This window comes from Mastigoproctus giganteus, chromosome 4 (genome assembly GCF_048544385.1).
Source record: "Mastigoproctus giganteus isolate SK-2022 chromosome 4, ASM4854438v1, whole genome shotgun sequence".
Classification (NCBI taxonomy): Eukaryota; Metazoa; Arthropoda; class Arachnida; order Uropygi; family Thelyphonidae; genus Mastigoproctus; species Mastigoproctus giganteus.
The window spans coordinates 64,166,353-64,188,917 of NC_143578.1; the positions used below are offsets into that span (position 1 = coordinate 64,166,353).

Consider the following 22,565-nt stretch of genomic DNA (forward strand, 5'->3'; position numbering starts at 1 on the left):
TCATAGGGCGTTTCTCAACGTCATAAGTAAGACCGCACTGACTCCTTAATTCAAATGGATTAAAAAATAAACTTTGCGGCAATGAAATAAATAATAAAAAAAGCATATAATGTATATAACATCCCCAAATATTATATATAATACCAGATTTGTCCAATAACCTAAGAGATGTGCTTCGATATTTACGTTCAAGTTTCGCAGATATCGCTGGAGGACACGGTGCAGGATGTTTTGCGTTTTCGTCAAAAAAACAGAAATAAAATAAAAAATAAGCGTCATCTTTACGCTTTCACCATGTGATGTAAAACAATTACCTAAAGTAAATTCTTCGTAAATAATAAATGCTATTAAATGTGAATTATGCGCCGAAGAGTAGCATTCACTGTATTTTACAGAGAAGTCATTTATGTCCAGAAGTTTCTTTTGAAATTTGGGTAGTTTTTGGTGTAACGTTGTCCATAAAAACTTATCAAAGGTAATCGTTTAATTAATTAAAAGTTGCAGGACATTTTAATTTTATAAATTAGTTTGATTGTTAGTTGCATGATAATTTATAGATTTTTTTTTTTTTATTGCTAAATGATCTTTCGTAGAGAGCAAGATGTAAAGGATGGTTAGTGCAAACGTATAACAAAATTTTCGTTGTCCTAAATTGGACACTTCGTAATTTAATTAAAAATCTGCCTATAACTAGCCACATCGTAAGAAATTTTAGGATAAAGGTATTCAGACTCAGTTACGTGGACTCCGAAGATTATTCCGTGATATTTTTAATCAATTTATGTATATTGATTATGTATATTGCGATTTTTTTTTTTTTTTTTTTTTAATGAAGGGAATAGATAACGTAGAAGAAAGTCTGGGCTAGAGGTTTCGAGATAGTGATAACATTCTAAAACAGATCCAAGATCCAAAAATGATTACAGCAGTGGTTTACAAAGTTTGTTCCGTAAAACCCTGGGGTAATAATGCAAAAGGATCTGGAGGTTCTGCGAATGTGCTGTTGGTTTTTTATCACTGATTTTTATTTAATTATTTTATTCATATGTATCAGTTTTTAATTTATCGTTAAAGCTATTCGAGTTCTGCCGAAGATTTAGAGTTGCAAAAGGATTTCGCAGTGAAAAAAAAAAAAAAGTTTGAAAAGCTCTTTAATTTTATATTTCTTTTTTCATTTAAACAACTGGATGTAATAAAGTTTCTAACCCGATCGTATACATAAATAATTAATTATGAACACAGCCCAATTACGATTATTCATCAGAAAACCAACAGCAATTTCTGTCAAATTTCATACAACAAGAATTGATATATAATGTTATTAGCATATGGTGGATAAAATTTGACAAAAAGATATTCAGTCTTTTGTGTTTTATACAATATAATAGAATAAAACTAGTATTCCAGTTGTTAATATTTATCGATATGAGCATATATGTGAAAACAATATATCACATATAACAGTAGTATAACAGTACCATTTGTTTTCTGTTCAAATTTTGAACACCATTTGTAATTTTTATTTAGTAGTATTTAGAGGGATGTCGAATACTTACGTAGTTTTTAAGATCTTGGATAAATGTTGTTCCATAAAGTGAAAAGGATGATTTAAAAAAAAAAAAAAAAAATTAACACGTATTGCATGTCATATGAACGAAATTTGTATTTCCTGATGTTTTTTTTTTTTTTTTTTTAAAGAACCAGGATTTTTGCATAATTCCCTACCTTATATTTTACTGTAACTATGGATTTTACTAAAACTTTCATTTTAAATTTTTTCATGATTCCGAATTCTTTTCTAATTGGAAAAATTCTTGTTCCCATACCTCAAATTGATTGTTCTGCATTCACACTAGAACTGAAATTAAATATTTATTAATGAAACATAAGATTCAGGGTTAGACTGGCAGGTCTTGGCCACAGGTGCCCCCAGTGGTTTTGGAACAGTCATAATCACTTAACATCATGACTATTATTCAATAAATCAAATTTGATGTTGGCCCTGGCACCTGATCTGATCTGATAAACACACCAGAAATTTATGAGACAGTCAGAACAGGGTCAAAGAAAAGCATGGATATGGTTGAAACATTGAACTTAATACTAGACAAGCTTTGAACATTGTTGATTTGGACACAGATATCCATTCCTATATTTGGGAAGCATAATAATAATTTTGCAAATAACAGACTCTGATTTATTTATTATGGATGAGCTTACTTCAATTATTAATAAAATAAACATTACCAAGTGTCCTGGTATGGATCTGTTAGTGAATATTTTTATCTTAAGGTTTTTTTAAAATGAGACCAGATATTTTGCTTAGACTCTTTAATAAACGTCTAATTGAATGAAAATTCCCATCCATATGGAATAAACATTCCATATGGATTGGAAATGCTACTTTTCACCCATATGGAAAGTAGCACTTTTGAAAGTGATTCTGTAACCACATGAAGCTAAATATTATCGGCCGATTGCTTTGCTGGCAAATATGGGGAAAATCCTGGAATGTCTTATGGCTTTTAGAATCACCTCTCTTTTGCAAGAAGCTAATTTACTATCCAGTAGTATAGCCAGGGTAGAGTCAGCAGGTATATTGTGGTGCTTTTTAGCATTAGGGTAGAGGTTTTGCCACATTTTTTGTGAAGTTAACTGCTGACAAAAAATCCTGGCTATGCTACTGTTACTGTCACCTCAATATGGAAGATCAGGAAGATCTTGGGAAGATGCATTGGAGGATTTTGTTCTTCACTCCCTGATAAATATTTGCTAGCTATTTTTGTTGACTTGGAGGGAGCATTTGACTCCCTCTGGTGGCAAAGCTCTCTTAAGAGATTAATGTCTGCTACCCTAACTACCCTAAACAACTATATAACTTAGAAGTTATTTTTCTCAGTGCCAGATAATTGTTAAATCCAAGTTTTTCCGGGTTGCATGGAATGTTACTTTGACTCCAGGGCTGAATCCTGGATTCATTTATGTGGAACAGTGTTTTCAAGACTGGCTGGCTCATTCAGTTACAAAAACAAAAATCATTGCATACATAGACAGTCTTGCTATGCTAGTTGGAGGCAGTTCAAGGTGTGGCACCTCTGTAGCCAGGTGGGCAGGAGCAGCCATGCGTAGCACACGCTTCTTGATTAGACCGGGGTTCGAGCCCATGCTCACCAAATACGGAGGATGCGGAAAGGTCAGGGAATGACCACCGCATATCCCCGGAGCAATATGCCCTTAGTTGCTAATGCTCCTAAAAACCAAATAACAAACAAACAAAAAGGTGTGCTTTGGAGACAGTTGCAAATTTTGTATAGATGAACCATTCAAAATAAACCAACCATAAGTCCTACTGCCAAAACTAAAATGATTCAGATTCTGCACCTGAGGGGGTATAAATTCAGGAAAGCAGCTGTAGAATAGATGTATGGAAATTTGGCTTTAGCCAGCAGGTGGTTGATTGCCGGAACAAACTTCCATCTGCCATTGTGGAAGTTGACAGCTTAAATAAATTCAAGGCTGAACTAGACAAACTTTTGGAGTGAATGGATAAGTGAAACAGGATGTTTTTTTTTATTTTTTGGCCGATACTATATAAGCTTGCTTTCCTGCATCATATGCCTCTGCTAATGCTAATATTTAAAACTAAATTGGATTTCAACAGACCACCCCAGGTTAAAATAAATGGACAACTTCCACTAGTAACAGAAGCAAAATATCTCAGAGTTACAGTTGATTATAAACTTAACTTCTATTCTCATCTCTCCTATTTGTCTAGAAAAGTTAAGAAATTCACCGCAGTTATCTTTAGGATCTCAAGAGCTGAGTGAGGTCTCTCAAGAAAAACCCTCCAGATTTACTGTCAAGCTGTTTTCCTTCCTATGATTACCTATGCTGCTGGGGCATGGTTCCATTGGGCAGTGATTATTAGATTTCGAGCCAAACTTTTGTCAATTCAGGGAACAGTTCTTTTGGCGGTTTTTATGGGTTTGCTGCACCTGTATTCATAGTTGGTCTTCAAGTGATTGCTGGAACCATACCTCTTGATCTCTTCCTGGTTTTTTGAAGCTTATGCCATCGAATACGAAAGCAAATTCTTACAGAATATATGGGCATTGCAATAGATGTACATCTGGATGTTAAAATAGAGAGGAGTAGATGTTGGAACAAGCTTGTCAATATATGGCAAACAAGATGGGACACATCAACAGTTGGTTTAGTAACTAAGATTCATTTCAGAGGTCTCTTTCATGATGGATAGAAGGTATAAATTGTGGTTCTCTGTGAGTATGAACATGTCTTATATCATTACTGGCCCTGGTTCACCAAATGACAAACTGCCCAAATTTGGACTACATCATACACCTATTTGTTTTTGTGGGGAAGTTGAGAGCTGGAGTCATGCTTTGTATGAATGTGATTATCATGAAGAGATAAGGTCTGAACTTGAAACTCAATTGAATAACTTCTCCTGGTAAAGAACCTGTGTTGATAGAAAACTAAATATTTAAATGCTCTCCACATCTACACAAATAAATGAAGTCTTTAATAAATGGAAGCTTTTAATTATGGCTACAACAACAGATAGGACTAGTCCTTTGTAGGAAAATACTTCAGATGAATTATTTCCATATCACCAATTTCGCAAGATTATTTAATGAAAAAACTTTCGAGCCTACAGACCAGTAAGGCTCCTGGAGTTGATGGAATATACCCTATAATCTTAAGAGAGGCGGCAAGGGAGTGCATTGAACCATTGAGGCTAATTATGCGAGCATCACTAGACTCTGGGGAGATTCCCTTGGATTGGAAAAGTGCAAATGTATCTCCCATACATAAGGGTGGCTCTAAAAGTGAAGTTGGAAATTATCGACCTGTCAGTCTGACTTCAGTAGTAGGGAAAATCATGGAGGCAATGATCAAGGGTGGAATTCAGGATCATTTGGATCGAATTGAAATTCTCAAGGATACTCAGCATGGTTTTGTAAAGGGAAAATCATGTTTAACAAATCTGGTTCTCTATTTCGAAAGGGTCACTCACGAGCTGGATTTAGGGAATAATTTCGACATTGTTTATTTAGATTTCAGCAAAGCTTTTGACTCAGTCCCACATGAGCGGTTGCTTTATAAGTTGTAACAGGTTGGAATCACTGGGAAAATCCTTAGATGGATAGAAGGATGGCTTCAGGGCAGGAGGCAGAGGGTTGTGATAAATGGCTATTCCTCAGATTGGGTTGATGTAAGAAGTGGGGTTCCCCAAGGATCAGTATTAGGACCACTGTTGTTTTTAATTTTCATAAACGACATTGATGAAGGGATAGAGGGCGTGATGTCTAAATTTGCGGATGATGTTAAAATTGGTAGAGTAGTTAATGATCACTGTCAAGCTGAGCTTCTTCAGAGAGACCTAGATAGACTTCAGGAATGGTCAGAAAAATGGCAGCTGTGCTTTAATCCAACAAAGTGTAAGGTATTACACCTGGGTAACAGTAATCCCAAAAAAACTTATTCACTTGGTGGAGTTCAACTAAACCCAGTACTGGAGGAAAGGGACTTGGGTGTTACAATACGGTCAGACATGAAATTCTCTGAGCATTGTAAACAGGTTGCAAGGAAGGCCCATGGTGTCCTATCGATGATCTATCGAACTTTTGCAAGTAGAGATAGGGACGTGATAATCCCATTATATAAGGCTTATGTTAGACCACACTTGGAATACTGTGTTCAAGTATGGAGACCGCACCTAAAGAAAGACATCGAGCTTCTTGAAAGGGTGCAAAGAAGGGTAACTCGCCTGGTGAGATCGCAAAAGGGCGTCCTTATGAAGAAAGACTTCGAATATGTGGGTTGCAGAGTTTGGAAACTAGACACCTTAGAGGAGATTTGATTGAGGTGTTTAAGGCTCTGAGAGGCATCAGTAAAATGAATGAGGACAAAATTTTCAAGATTATAAATGATGCTAGAACTAGGGGACATAAATTCAAGTTACTGGGGGAAATGTTTAGATTGGACTGCAGGAAATTTTATTTTAGCCAGCGAGTTATAAATTACTGGAATAAGTTGCCTTCATGGGTGGTAGAGGCCGACAGTTTGGGGAAATTCAAAGGTCATCTGGATAGTACTTTCGGGTAAGGGAAGCGCATAGGATGATAGGTTTAATTTCCTTTTTATTTTATTTTTTTTATTTATTAATTATTATTATTTAGTTATATATTTTTTTTTTGTTTTGATCATTGTTTTGTTCGGATTTTTTTTTTTTGGCTGGTGCAGCATAAGCCATAGGCTTTCTTGCACCATGCGGCCATTACTAATACTAATACTATTTCAACAGTGTTGAAATTGGTGATATGGAAAACAGTGAGTTCTGTGTCGTCTAGGCATAATATGGAACAACTTGTAAATTAGTCACAGGTTATAAATAAAAGACTTCTTTAATACAGCTTCAGATTACAATAGCCTCTGTGGGCTAGTTAAATAAAGAACATGGTAGTAAGGAGCTAAAAACTATGAAATTTTAGCATAATGTGGATGAAGAATCTTATAATTTTAGTTAAAAAAGTTTAGGAGCTAAATGGTTCTTTTTTGAGAACTAATTTTTCGTGATTTGTCTATTTGTTGGAGTGATTTACAGCAAATGACTAACTATAATTGGTTTTATGACAGCAGTGTACTAATGATTTTTTCTCTCTTTTTTTTTTTTTCTTTCTTTCTGGAGAAGAGGTTCTTAGGTTTTTGTTACCCCTCCCTTTCTTGCATAAGCTCCCAGGCTCTTTTTTTTTTTTTACCAATGCCATGTTTCCCCCTTTCTCCTCTGGAGTGGGCCCACAGAAGAACCTGTCTCACCTTTTGGCAATGACAGATGTGCTGTACTGGGACTGGCCCACCTTCCCGTGGTGTGGACAAATACCCGGAATCATCTCTCCAAGTGACTGATACTTCTGAGTAGCCAGGTGGCCAGAACAACACAACATATACACTCCACACAAACCCACAATAATTACATATCTGGCCCCTTTTACAGTGGTACTGTTATTCACAAAGACAGGAGGCAGAGTTGAACTGACATTCTATGAGCCACCCTTTACAATAACACATGTACACACATTGGCCATGGCAGTAATATTCACCCAGCCACCTGGACCTGTCTGTTCTTGGCCAGAGCACCTGACAAACATATGAATGAATATTTACACATATAAAATAATAAAGAGGTAAATTTTCTGTTTATACTCTGGGATGATCAAAGCCACATAGGATCAGAGGATTTAAACAGAAGGATAGAGAGAATACAAAAGCAGCATTGTACTTAGCAGTCATATGGGTTAGAACCACAGTAAACTGAAATGCATGTGCTAATGTATTTTGTATTTAACCACTTAGCTGTGGTGGTATAATAATTTGCTGTCAGGAGTAAAAAAAAAAAAACGTATATGTACCTAGAAAAGCTAATGTTTATGATAAGTTAGTAAATGCACTTTGGTAAAGAAAGGTTATGAATAGAGGTATGAGACAATATCATCTAACGCAGTATATCTGGACTGTAGGCAAAAATTTTATATCGAAAAAATATAAAATGCCAAACTTTTTTAAATAAAATTATCCAACCATTAAATAAAGCAGCTGTAGCTGGCTATTATTATTATTAGCCATATGGTGCAAGGAAGCCTGAGGCTTATGCTGCATCAGCCAAAAAAAATTCCCGAATTACCCTGAGAGAGAGAGAGAGAGAGAGAGAAAGAATTAGAAAGGAATCGCCAAGAAAGAGAAGAATGATGATATCCAGCTCAGGACCCTGGGTGTGCCAAGCCCATACTCACCAGATGTGAGCCCCTGATCAAGTATCATTTAGCCAAGTCATCAATGAAGTGACATGTCACTCTAAAACTGACTGTCATATAGCATATGCATGCATATAGTGACCCCTTTTGAATTCTCCTACTGGCCAAAGGATGGCTATATTGGCTCCTTGTGGAAAAGCATTGTTTTAAACGAAAAAAAAAATTTCCTTCCTTTCTTTATTTTGGCACTACCAGTTGAAGTCACCAGCATCTGCCACTAAAATAATTAACAACAAATTAATTAACATATTCTAGGGAAGCAAGCACATTAATATTGGAAAAATGATGCAAGGAAGCAGACTTGTAAAGTATTAATTAAAATTTTAGAGTGTAATCCATATCACCTTCATTTAATTCATTAATTTATTTTTACTTTATAGATATTTGTAAACTAATAAAAGAAGTTTACCTCAATATAATATGTAGAACACTTCCATATGATACTTTCCAGCAATTAAAACAAAACAAAAAAATTGCAAATCTTACATTACAGTAAAAAATAAATGTTCAATTGTTTTTTAATCTTTTAATTGTGTTCAATTGAGTTTTAATTATTTTTTACTGTAGTGTAAGATTTGCAATTTTTTCATTTTAATTGCTGGAGAGTATCATACGGAAGTGTTCTACGTATTATATTGAGATAAACTTCTCTTATTATTTTAAAAATATTGATATCGACGTAGAGCGTATTGGGGATTACAGCCCTGGTTCATACTATCAACTTTATAGATACGAAAAAATAGCACATTTCTCATAAAAATTTTCATTTTTATTGTAAAAAAAGAGTGCAGTATTTATTTCCCTGTTATCAGTGGCACACCCAGAATATTTTTTGGGGGGTGTGGGCTTGTATCCAGAAAAAAAAAAAAAAAGGAAAAAAATAATAATAAAAATAAATGGCTTAAATGCAAGCAATAGTAAACTTTTATTTTTGTGAAAACTGAGGGTATTGCATATAATGAATACTATATGAAAATCTTATTGGATCTACACTGATAAGCTTTTACAAGGTTTATCACCTGATGGTATAGTACTGTATATAAAATGAAACCAGATGTTCTTGGGGAGGGCAGGGCTTTAACCCTTTCAACTCTCATGTGGGTCTGCAATGCCATGGTGGAACCAGTGATTCCTTGGATGATGGGAATGCACTTAATATACTAAACAGAGTGTAGTATTTACTTTCATATCAAGAACCCATAGTAAAAATGGGGGGAATATTCATTCTGTGTTTCACATAAAATTAAATATAAAATTCATTAATTTAGCACCTGACTATGTGTTAATGGTGATATATATTTCTTATTTATTTACATAATTTAGGCAGAAAGAATTTTAAAAACCCAAGAAGGAAAGAATTTTTGTGGGATATTTGTAAGCTATTTTTGCACATTGGACATGGGTTTGAACAAGAATGTCATTACAACTACAAACATGTTGTGCCTTTTAGCAAGTTGTTCTGTAAATAGCAGAGGTTCATCTACCCCAAAAGCAGTACTTTTGTTTAAGTTGGAATTAATACCAAATAATACCAAATCAAGCACTGAAGCATATGATTATAGCACTTCCAAACCAGTTATATTAGAACCAAGTAAGTTAAACCTCACTTTTTTATTTAACAGTAAATATAAAAGCAGAACCAGTTTTTGTTCTTATGTAAAGTAAAAAATTTGGTATTTTAACTGTATGGTATTATACAAATTATAACAAGTATATATTTTTTAATGTTTAAATTTCAACCAGAAATGGGATAACATTTCAAAGCATTGTTATGTTACAAAAATTTCTTTGTTATTTGATGTGATAATAATGATAGTATTGAGTTGTTAATGTGTTACATAACATTATAAACATTTTGTTGTAAAGTATTTAACACACTACTTATAATAATTGTTTTTTTGAGAAACCTATTGTTTTTCAATTTTACTTGGATATAAATTTGATATAGTAACAAAATTTCAGGAAAATTATTTATCGAAAGTCATGTTATTCTGGGCATTTTAAAGGCAGACAATTTCCACCTGTTGGTGCTTATGACTTTTTTGTGGTATAGCCACAAGAGGGAAGATGAGGGATAAAAACTTATAGAAAATGTAAAGCTCACACACACACACACACACACACACACACACACACACACACACACACACACACACACACACACACACACACACACACACACAATTAGTAGAAAGTCTAATTAGTAGAAATTAGTGGTAATTAGTAGAAAGTCTAATTAGTAGAAAGTCTAATTATTAGGGTCATTTGATTTAGGAGTACAAAGGACTAGCAACAAAACGATAATAAATAGTCAAAAATATTAATACATAATTTTAAAGTAAAGTGTACATCAAACTAGCTAAGGAACACTTAGAGGCAAATGAAGACAGTGAGATGGAAAGTTTTACCATGCATACTTAAGTTCAGACAACAAGTCTCAGTATGTCAGTTTTCAGAAATTATGCTTTTTATGTATCATACTGCCTTGGTAAAAGTTCATACATTAGCATATAATACATTAACAAGCCTTTTTATGATCCCATAACAGATTTTAGGCTAGTTTGGCAACCATAAAAAAAACCATAAAAATGCAACAGAGAACTGTTCGATTTGTGTTTCTACTTTGAAATAGAAAGTATCAGATGATCTGAGCATTGAGTGAAGGGAATCCAATTGAATCAGGTGTTGGAGCTTATTTGTCATGTTGGTCAACTCTGAATACATCCAGTTTTAAGTTGCCCTAACAGAATTCTGGAATATCCTAAAGCATTCAAATAGAAATGCATCTGTCTAGAATAGGCCTTTAATGATAACAGTGTAGTCAAATAGTAGCAGTATTATTCCATTACATATATGAATCATTATATTATTGTAAAAATTAACAAAACTGTTCTTATAATATTATTGAGTATCATTATATTAAGATGTCCATCCATTATTACAAGAATATTTTTGGTGCACTTGAAAAAATTTGTAAAAGTTCTATTAGCTTCAGCATGTTTTTCTGTAATATAAATTTCATTAAGAAAAATTCAAAATTTTATTAAAGTTGGACAAGTAGGTATTTAACTTTTTTTTACATACACATCTCGTTATCCACACACACACACACACACACACACACACACACACACACACACACACACACACACACACACACACACACACAATAGAATTTCAGTTGTCTGCAAATATTTTTCAAACATTTTTCTGCTTTTATTTTAATTAAAGAAATCAATTAAAATATTCACAGTTTTGTTAGGTCAATCAGTTTATACAAAGCCTAATAGATTAATAGGGTTGGGGGAGAGTAATGCCCTTGGTTAAGAAACACACAAAATCTAGACAGCACCCAGATAATGTAGGTGGATGGCACAATGATGAATCAGTTTGGTGTGCCGTAAGCACTTGCAAAACTAAAATCAGTGTCATCATCATCAGCCATTTTCAATCCACTGCAGGATGAGGGCCTCTCCATCAACTTTCCAGTTCCTTCTGTTTTGTACAATGGCCATCTATTTACTGCCCACGAACTCTTGAATTTCATCTGTCCATTTCCATTGTTGTCTTCCAGGTTTTCTTTTAGCTCGTCTTGGGTACCATTCTGTTATTTTCTTAGTCCATCTGTCATCATATCTTCGAGTTGTGTCCTGCTTAAGTCCATTTCAGTTCTTTAGTTTCGATACGAATGTCCTTTACTTGAATTTTCTGCCTAATCCATGTGTTTCTCTTCTTATTTAGTATTAGTATTAGTAACGGCCGCACGGTGCAAGAAAGCCTATGGCTTATGCTGCACCAGCCAAAAAAAAAAATCCGAATAAAACAATGATATAAAAAATAAATAAAAAGGAAATTAAACCTATCATCCTATGCGCTTCCCTTACCCGAAAGTACTATCCAGATGACCTTTGAATTTCCCCAAACTGTCGGCATCTACCACCCACGAAGGCAACTTATTCCAGTAATTTATAACTCGCTGGCTAAAATAAAACTTCCTGCAGTCCAATCTAAACATTTCCCCCCGTAACTTGAATTTATGTCCCCTAGTTCTAGCATCATTTATAATCTTGAAAATTTTGTCCTCATTCATTTTACTGATGCCTCTCAGAGCCTTAAACACCTCAGTCAAATCTCCTCTAAGGTGTCTAGTTTCCAAACTCTGCAACCCACATATTCGAAGTCTTTCTTCATAAGGACGCCCTTTTGCCGATCTCACCAGGCGAGTTACCCTTCTTTGCACCCTTTCAAGAAGCTCGATGTCTTTCTTTAGGTGCGGTCTCCATACTTGAACACAGTATTCCAAGTGTGGTCTAACATAAGCCTTATATAATGGGATTATCACGTCCCTATCTCTACTTGCAAAAGTTTGATAGATCATCGATAGGACACCATGGGCCTTCCTTGCAATCTGTTTACAATGCTCAGAGAATTTCATGTCTGACCGTATCGTAACACCCAAGTCCCTTTCCTCCAGTACTGGGTTTAGTTGAACTCCACCAAGTGAATAAGTTTTTTTGGGATTACTGTTTCCCAGGTGTAATACCTTACACTTGTTTGGATTAAAGCACAGCTGCCATTTTTCTGACCATTCATGAAGTCTAACTAGGTCTCTGTGAAGAAGCTCAGCTTGACAATGATCATTAACTACTTTACCAATTTTAACATCATCCACAAATTTAGACATCACGCCCTCTATCCCTTCATCAATGTCGTTTATGAAAATTAAAAACAACAGTGGTCCTAATACTGATCCTTGGGGAACCCCACTTCTTACATCAACCCAATCTGAGGAATAGCCATTTATCACAACCCTCTGCCTCCTGCCCTGAAGCCATCTTTCTATCCATCTAAGGATTTTCCCAGTGATTCCAACCTGTTCCAGCTTATAAAGCAACCGCTCATGTGGGACTGAGTCAAAAGCTTTGCTGAAATCTAAATAAACAATGTCGAAATTATTCCCTAAATCCAGCTCGTGAGTGACCCTTTCGAAATAGCGAACCAGATTTTTTAAACATGATTTTCCCTTTACAAAACCATGCTGAGTATCCTTGAGAATTTCAATTCGATCCAAATGATCCTGAATTCCACCCTTGATCATTGCTTCCATGATTTTCCCTACTACTGAAGTCAGACTGACAGGTCGATAATTTCCAACTTCACTTTTAGAGCCACCCTTATGTATGGGAGATACATTTGCACTTTTCCAATCCAAGGGAATCTCCCCAGAGTCTAGTGATGCTCGCATAATTAGCCTCAATGGTTCAATGCACTTGCTTGCCACCTCTCTTAAGATTATAGGGTATATTCCATCAACTCCAGGAGCCTTATTGGTCTGTAGGCTCAAAAGTTTTTTCATTAAATAATCTTGCGAAATTTCAATATCATTAATTACATATTTTTTAACTTCGCTCCCACAATTTCCCATTGCCACAAAACGTTTTTCATTTGTAAATATCGATGCAAAATAACTGTTGAGTTCATCTGCAACGGCAGCTGGTGTATTTATTACTATCCCCTTTCCCTTACGTAAAGGTCTGATATGGTTTGTCCTGCTCTTCTTGGCATTTATATATGTGAAGAATTCTTTATCCCCCCCTCTTTGCTCTGTTTGCTAGTGATTTCTCTTAAACTGCCTTTGCCTGTCGAACCTTTTCTGTGGCTCTATTACACATCACCTTGTAGCTGTTATAGGCTTCAGTACTTTTTATTGCTCTGTAACCTTTATATGCCACCTTTTTCTGCTCAAGTAATGCGGCAACTTCAGTATTCATCCAACTTGGAACCCTTCTTGTGCAGTATTTTTTTAATGGTATATACGCATTCAAGGCATCTGTGATTAATGTTTTAAAAGTGTACCACAGTTCAATTGTATTCATTCTCTTTGCGATATCGACCCAGTTAAGAGGCCATGTAGTACCTTAAGGCATCGTAATTTCCTTTTCTGAAATTAAAACCCATTCCTTTGCCTTTTACTTCTGCTACCTCTCTCGTCATCATCCACCGTAGAATTCCGTGATCACTTCCTGCTACTGGTTCCTCTACTGTCAGCCCTGTTATGTCATCTGATTCATGTGTGATGATGAGGTCTAGGATATTCTTTTCTCTAGTACTTTCCCTGACATGTTGATACAAATAACAGTCATCTAGTTGATTTAAAAATTTTGTTCCCCATGTCGAGTTTCCTTCCCATTTACTCCAATCAATTAGAGGCAAATTGAAATCACCCATAATAAGGCATTGACGCTTACTTGCCCATTCCATTTGCATGTAGAGGCTTTTGTCATAATCTTCACAATCACCTGGTCTGTAGATTACTCCAACTCGCATTATACCTTTGTTTCCAACTATCTCACACCATACAGACTCTATACTAGCATGTGAAATGTCTGAATCTGGGAAAGCTATCGTCACACTCAGGCTGCTTCTGATAAGAAGCATTACCCCACCACCCCTTCTATCTAATCTATCCTTCCTAAATACATTACACAAGCCGTACTGAAACTCATCATCCCCAATTTCCAGGTGGCACCACGTCTCTGTAAGCCCTATTATGTCCGCGTTACTTGTTTTAACCAGCAGTTCGAATTCGCTCATTTTATTGACGACACTTCTAACGTTACTGTATAAACAATTAAGATTTACTGTTCTTGTATATTTAACAACCCTAACACAACCCTTGAAGTTTTTTAGGCTCTCTTCCCTGATATTAGCTACTTGCTCACGTGAAACGTCTTTGCCCCCAGAACATCTAGATAATACGTCCAGTTCGGGTAACAGATAAGAACTCTTAAGGTATGTGCAAGAGTTACATTGACCAATATTATCAGAATAACGCGCGTCAGTATTACCCACATCCCCCCTAACTAGCAGTTTCCCCTGAACCTTTAAGGTATCCTCAATAATACTGGCAAAAACTTTTGCACCACCTTTGTTTAAGTGTATCCCGTCTCTACAAAACAAATTCCTTCTACCTACAAGTGTGGGCCATGCTGATAGAAATTTACCCCCTAAAGCCTTGCAGATTCCTTCAAGTCTTGAGTTAATCCACAAGGCTCTTAACATATAATCCCTCCTATCGTGTCTGGGCAGAATTGCAGACACGTAGACATTATGGCCTAGCTCGCGACATTTCCTCAGCATGGTCCTGTATTTTTCCAACAAATCGTCAGATCGTGTACGTTTAATATCATTTGTCCCCACATGAATAATAATATTTTCTTTACCCCCTTTAAAATCTGACAATCTGTTGGTGACATCATCAATAGTTGCTCCCGGCAGACATACCCTGGTTCTGCTCCGCCTATCTTTATTACAAAAAATATTCCCCATTTCCCTGACAATGGAGTCTCCTAATAAAATAATGTCCTTTTTAACCAGAGTAGTTTGCACTTGGTTTTTCTGTTTTGAGGCTCGAATTGGGTGTGCATCACTTGGTAGATTGCTGGAGTTTTGAGTCCCTGACGAGCTCCCAGATGCATTATTTTCGAGGGCAAGCACTCGTTTTTTCAGGGACTCAAATTGTTCCATCAGTGCACCAAATTGTAATTTAAGATCGGTGCACTCCTTATATCAATCACAAAGAAAAGAATCCCCAGGTGAGGTAGGATTAGTCACCATTCGACCTTGGAAAACATTCCACAAGTTCCACAACGGATTAAATCATGATCACCCGTAAATCGCCATCTGCTATTTCCGTGTGAGTCACGATACCCTGTGACGTGTTTAAGGCAGATCTCGTAACTACCATTATAAAATTAAATAAATATCAATGAAAGTAACTTTAAAAAATTATATCTATAATATTATTAAAATCAAACAGTTACAGGAAAACCTATAACAAAATAATCCAACAATATCTAAATAAATCAAATATTTAAAAGCACTATCCAACTTATCCAACACTCTGATTCCTAATATAATTTGTTCCATTCTTTACTGTATAGTTTTGAGCTTCTCTTCCATTCTTTTGGTGGCAGCCAAGTTTCACTCCCATAAGTCATGGTGGGGAGTATACATTGGTTCATTATTTTACATTTCGAGACAAATTGGGATATTTCCCCTCAGTATGTGACTATATTTTCTGAGTGCTATCCATCCAAGATTTATTCTTCTCTTGACTTCTAGACATTTATCATTATTACAGCTAATTACTTGTCCAAGATAAGTATATGAATCCACCTTTTCAGTTTCTGCACCTTAAATGATTAAAATCCCTTTGTGTGGCATACTTGTTCATCATTACTTTTGTTTTAACCATATTCATCTTTAGTCCGAAATCCTTACTAACTCTGCATAACTGATTAATATTTATCTCTAATTCAATTCTTTGGGACCATCGTTATGATCACAATGTCATCTGCAAATCGTAAATAGTTTAGGTACTCTCCATTCACATTGACTCCTTTCTGCGACCAGTCCAATCTTCTGAAAGCTTCTTCAGGGGCAGCAGTAAACAACTTTGGAGATATTGTATCTCCTTGTAGAACTCCTTTCTCAATTTTAAATTTGCTACTGTCTTTGTCTAGTCTAATAAAGGAGATAGCATTTGCATATATTTTCTTCAAAATCATAATGTATGGGATGTCTATGCCTTGTCTTTCCAGTGCATGAAACATTGCCTTATGGTGTATGGAGTCAAATTCCTTTTCATAATCCACCAATGCTAGGCATAATGGTGTTTTATGTTTGTTTGCTTTCTCTATTAGATGTGATAGTATGTGATTGTTGTTGTTTGTTTGTTATTTGGTTTTTAGGAGCATTAGCAACTAAGGCCATATTGCTCCGGGATATGCGGTGGTCATTCCCTGACCTTTCCGCATCCTCCGTATTTGGTGGTGACGGGCTCGAACCCCGGTCTAATCAAGAAGCGTGTGCTAAGCACTGCTGCTCCTTCCCACCTGGCTATGGAGGCGCCGATATTATGTGAAGGAGACCCATAGTTGAGAATCCTGTCCTAAAGCCAGTTTGCTCTTTCAGTTGATTCTCATCAAGTATTCTTTCCTTGTAAATAACCTGTAGATGTGGGACAACAAGCTAATTGGTCTGTAATTTACAATTTCTGATTTATTGCCTTTCTTTATGCAGCAAAATTTATGATTGCATTATTCTACTCCTTAGCAGAACCGTGCCAAGGGCGAGGCAAACAAGGCTCTTGCCTCAGATTAAAAGCTGAAAGGGTGCCAAAAGAAAGATTAAATAATTGCCAATGTTGCCATGATTAAAAGTAGGGCACAATTTTTTTATTCTTGCCTCAGGTACTAAAATGGCTCGGCACGGTCCCTTTCCATAGGCATCACATCTTTCCTAATGTGTTTTGTGAAGAGTCTTGTCAGTTTCTGTGCCATGTCTTTACCTCCTAATTTTAACAACTCTACAGTAACTTCATCTTCACCTGGGGCTTTTTGATTCTTCATTTTCTTCAATACTCGATATCCTACCTCATCAGGAAGGATATCGAGTATGTCGTAGGTATTGCTAATTTGTGATCCATTTTTTCCACTGCTGGCATCATTCCCTTGCTCCTTATATAATACTTTATAGTAGTCTTCTGCTATTTGAATTATGCCTTCTCTGCTATTTATAAGTACACCATCACTGTTTTTCAGATTCAGTATCATTTGTCTTTCTGTATTACTGCTCATGGCTGGTGATTTAAGTCCTTTGTTTTCCCTTAATGCTTGTTCTACTTTTCTTGTGTTAAATCTTCTTATGTCCTCCCTGAGTCTCTAATGGCTTTGCATAAATCTACAATAAGCAGAATCAGTGTGCTCAGTTTATTTAACAACTAAACAGATAAATTGAGTGGGCCAGTAAATCAGAATGTCTTATAATGGGGGATTTGATATTGATGGTTCAACTGTTGATGATCCTGCTCAGATAGCAAACAAACTGATTGAGTATTTTGCATCTAAATTCATGCATGAGGAGTTATTAAGGTTTGAAAATGCCAGAAGGTTATCATATTGTAGCAGGGTACTTAATGATTTTGTAATAACTGAGAGCAAAGTGGAGAAATTGTTGAAGTCAAACATAAGAAAGGCACCTGGAGTGGATGGGATCTATCCAGTTATATTAAAGGAGGCGGCAAAGGAAGTAAGCATACCCTTAGCCATAATTATGAGAGCATCCTTGGACTCAGGGGAGGTCCCCACGGACTGGAGATGTGCAAAATCCCCAATTCACAAAGGGCGATCGAAGGGTGACACGAGTAATTACAGACCAGTTAGTTTAACTTCTGTTCCAGGTAAAATAATGGAGTCACTGGTTAAAGATGCATTGCAGGATCATCTAGACAAGACTGCAGAAATATTTCAGACACAGCATGGGTTCATGGGTTTGTTAAGGGAAAGTCTTATCTGACAAATTAGATTGGATATTATGATGTGGTTACAAATGAACTGGATGCAAAAAAATAATTTTGATATCATATAATTGGATTTTTGGAAAGCTTTTGACACTGTTGCGCATGGAAGACTACTGTACAAATTGGAGCAGAATGGTATTAAGGGTAAGTTGCTACACTGGATAAAAGGATGGTTGAGTGGGAGAAGACAGAGGGTGGTAATCAACGGCCGCTTCTGTTCATGGACTAATGTTTTTAGTGGAGTCCCACGGGGTTTGGTGTTGGGTCCACTGTTGTTTTCTGTATTTATCAATGATATTGATGAAGGTATATCAGGCTTAGTGTCGAAGTTTGCAGATGATAGAAAGGTTGGCAGGGTTGTTAATGACAGTAATGGCAGTGTGCTACTGCAACAGGATCTAGAAAATTTGGGAAGATGGGCTGAGAAGTGGCAACTGAAGTTTAACATTGACAACCTTGACAAATGCAAAATACTGCATATGGGTAGAAGTAACCACAGAGGAACATAACAACTGTGTGGTACTACACTTAAGGTAGTTAGAAAATGAAAAAGATGTGGGAGTAATTGTGCAGTCAGATATGAAGTTTTCTGAGAAATGCAGAGAGGCTGCCAGAGCAGGTCATGGAGTTTTTTCAATGATATACAGGAATTTTGCTAGCAGGGAAATGGTGATTGTCCCTCTGCATAAGGCAATGGCCAGGCCACGCCTTGAGTACTGCGTGCAGGTCTGGAGGCCTCATTTTAGGAAGGATGTAGATTTGTTTGAGCATGTACAGAGAAAGGCAACAAGATTGGTGAGGGGAATGAAGGGATCCTCTTACCAAGAGAGGCTTAAGTTCTGCAAATTGCAGCGGCTGGAGACTAGGCACCTGCAAGGTGATCTGATTGAGGTGCATAAGGCCTTGAATGGGTTGAGCATGCTGAATTCTGATGGAATTCTTCCACTTGTTTAGATTACGAACCTAAGGGGACATAAATTCAAATTGAGGAAAGATAGATGTGGAATAGATGTGCAGAAATTTGCCTTTAGCCAGCGGGTGGTTAATTGCTGGAACAAACTTCCATCTGTTGTTGTGGAAGTTGATAGGTTAAATAAATTTAAGGAGGAACTGGACAAACATTTAGAGGGAATGGTTGTTGTGAAATTTTTTTTTCTTTTGGCTGATACTACATAAGCCCAGACGCGATAGAAGGGAGTATATGTTGAGAGCCCTGTCGATCAATTCGGCCCTGGAAAGATTGTGCAAGGCTCAAGGGGTAGAATTTTTTTCAGCCTGGTCTGTTCTTGTTAACAGGAGAGACTGCTTCTACAGGGATGGGATACACTTAAATAGAAAGAGTGCAAGAATGTTTGCTGATGCTATCGAGGCAGTGATAGGTGGGTCGGAAAACTGCTAGATTGGGGGGATACAAGGACTAATAGATTAACAGTAGCCACTGGCAGAGGTGAAAGTGATTCTTGCACTGCTTCTATTGGAATGAGCAGCAGCCTGGAAAACAAGATGCAGGTTATTTCAGAGACTGCTGGGAGTCATCGCGGAACAAGTAAACAAATGGTTTGTGTTAGAGTAGCTAAGAAAAAGAACAGGTGCGTGTATACTTGTGTGTACACCAATGCTAGGAGTTTGGTAAATAAATTTGATGAATTTGAGGTATTGCTCAAAGCATCAAAGGCGGATATTGTTGGGATATCAGAGACGTGGTGTCATACAGATATAAGTAATGCAGAACTGGAATTTGGGGAGTACAAACTCTACAGAAAGGATAGGAAGGGAGGAGCAATTATGCTATTAGTTAAGAAACACATAAAATCCAAGGAAGTGAAGCCAGTCGACATCGCTGGACAGTGCAGTGTCGAGTCAGTTTGGTGTGACATAAGCATTGGGAGATCAAAATTGAGAGTAAGAGTGTGCTATAGGTCTAATGACTCTGATGAGTATAATAAGAAACTGTACAGGGAAATAGAGTGGGCCAGTAAATCAGAGAGTCTTATAATGGGGGATTTTAATTTCCCAGATATTGACTGGAATTTGTGGGTTGGTCACTCACACACTAGCAAGGCTTTTGTGGATTTATTGGATGATTGTTTTCTAAATCAGCATGTTCAGGAGGCAACTAGAGGGAGCAATACTCTTGATTTGATTATCAGTAGTGATTCTTCATGCATTAAGAATCTGCAGATACAGGAACCACTAGGTGGCAGTGATCACAGTGTGCTGAAGTGGGATTTACTCAAGGAGGTAACTACCATCAGAGGTAAAGGGAAGGGTTATTGCTTTCGTAAAGGCGACTACGATGGTCTGAGACACTATTTAAATTCTATACAGTGGGACCAACTGATGATGTTACCAACAGCAAACTCAAAATGGGAAGCATTCAAAGAAATTATCTTGGAAGCTACTAGGCTTTATATACCAACTAAGAAATATTGTTCAAGGTTCAGGCCTAAATGGATGTCAGATGAACTAATGAGACATATGGCAGAGAAGAAAAATGCATGGGATACATATAAATTAATGACTGACATGGAAGCCTATGATAGATATAAGCTGGTCTGTAACCAAGTCACAAAGGAGATTAGGCAGGCAAAGGCAGATTATGAGAAATCCTTGGCAAAGGATGCAAAGAAAAACAGCAAAGAGTTCTTTACCTATGCAAACTCTAGAAGGAAAGGGATGAATCAGATTGGTCCACTGGATATTGGTGGTTCAACAGTTGAGGATCCTGCTCAGGTGGCTAACAAACTAAACGAGTATTTTGCATCCACATTCACACATGAGGAGTTATCAGGAAGGGGAATGCCAGAGGTGAAGTAAACTCTGGCAGTGAGCTAGATGATTCTGTAATAACTGAGAGGAAAGTGGAGGAGAAATTGTTGAGAATAAACATAAAAAAGGCACCCGGAGTGGATGGGATCTATCCAGTTATATTAGAGGAGGCAGCAAAGGAAGTAAGCAATCCGTTAGCCATAATTATGAGAGCTTCCTTGGACTCTGGGGAGGTACCCACAGACTGGAGATGTGCAAATGTAACCCCAATTCCCAAAGGAGGATCAAAAGCTGACACAAGTAATTATAGACCTGTGAGTTTAACTTCTATTCCAGGAAAATTAATGGAAGCACTGGTTAAAGAAGCACTGCAGGATCATCTTGACAAAAATTCAGTTATAGCTCAGACACAGCATGGATTTGTTAAGGGAAGGTCTTGCCTGACCAATTTGATTGGATACTATGATGTAGTCACAAAAGAATTGGATGCAGGGAATAACTTTGATATTATATATTTGGATCTTAGAAAGGCTTTTGATACTGTTGCACATGGAAGACTGCTGCACAAATTGGAGCAGTGTGGCATTGGTGGCAAATTGTTGCTATGGATAAAGGGATGGTTGAGTGGCAGAAGACAGAGAGTGGTAATTAATGGACACTGCTCATCGTGGACTAATGTTATTAGTGGAGTCCCTCAGTGTTCAGTGTTGGGTCCATTGTTGTTTTCTGTATTTATAAATAATATTGATGATGGTATATCAAGCTTAATGTCCATGTTTGCAGACAATAGAAAGGTTGGCAGGGTTGTTAAGGATGCTACTGACGCTATGCTGCTGCAACAGGATCTGGAAAGGTTGAGCAGATGGGCTGAGAGGTGGCAAATGAAGTTTAACATTGACAAATGTAAAGTACTACATATGGGAAACAGCAACCCCAGAGCAACGTATCAACTCTGTGGTACTACACTGACAGTGGTAGAGAATGAAAAGGACCTGGGGGTAATTGTGCAGGCAGATATGAAGTTCTCTGAGCAGTGCAGACGGGCTGCAAGAGTAGCTCATGGTGTCTTATCAATGATATACAGGAATTTTTCTAGCAGGGATAGGGAGGTGATTATTCCCTTGTATAAGGCAATGGTCAGGCCGCACCTTGAGTACTGTATACAGGTCTGGAGGCCTCATTTCAAGAAGGATGTAGAGCTGCTGGAACGAGTACAGAGAAGGGCAACAAGGTTAGTGAACGGAATGAAGGGTTGCTCTTACGAAGAAAGGCTTAAGTTTTGCAAATTACAGTGTCTGGAGACTAGGCACCGGCGAGGTGATCTGATAGATGTGTACAAAGCCTTGAATGGTTTGAGCATGCTCAATGCTGATGGGATACTGCCTCTTGCTCAGAATAATCACCCGAGAGGGCATAAATTCAAATTGAGGAAAGACAGATGTAGGATAGATGTCCGGAAATTTGCCTTTAGCCAGTGGGTAGTTGGTTAGTGGAACAGACTTCCATCCCTTGTTGTGGAAGTTGATAGCCTAAATAAATTTAAGGCTCAGCTGGACAGGTATTTCGAACAAACGGAGGGGTGAAGTGGAAGGGTTTTT

General features: G+C 37.0%; 1 protein-coding gene across 1 annotated transcript in view; it reads left to right on the top strand.

Annotated features, from left to right (window-relative positions):
* Positions 1-366: 366 nt before the first annotated feature.
* Positions 367-22,565, top strand: part of LOC150086796 (uncharacterized) — a 108,119-nt gene continuing 85,920 nt past the window's right edge. Inside the window, exons 1-2 of the mRNA XM_090371582.1 lie at positions 367-475; positions 9,159-9,426. Of these exons, the coding sequence (XP_090227708.1) occupies positions 9,234-9,426 (193 nt within the window). The 5' untranslated portion in view covers positions 367-475; positions 9,159-9,233. The remainder of the gene's footprint in view (positions 476-9,158; positions 9,427-22,565) is intronic.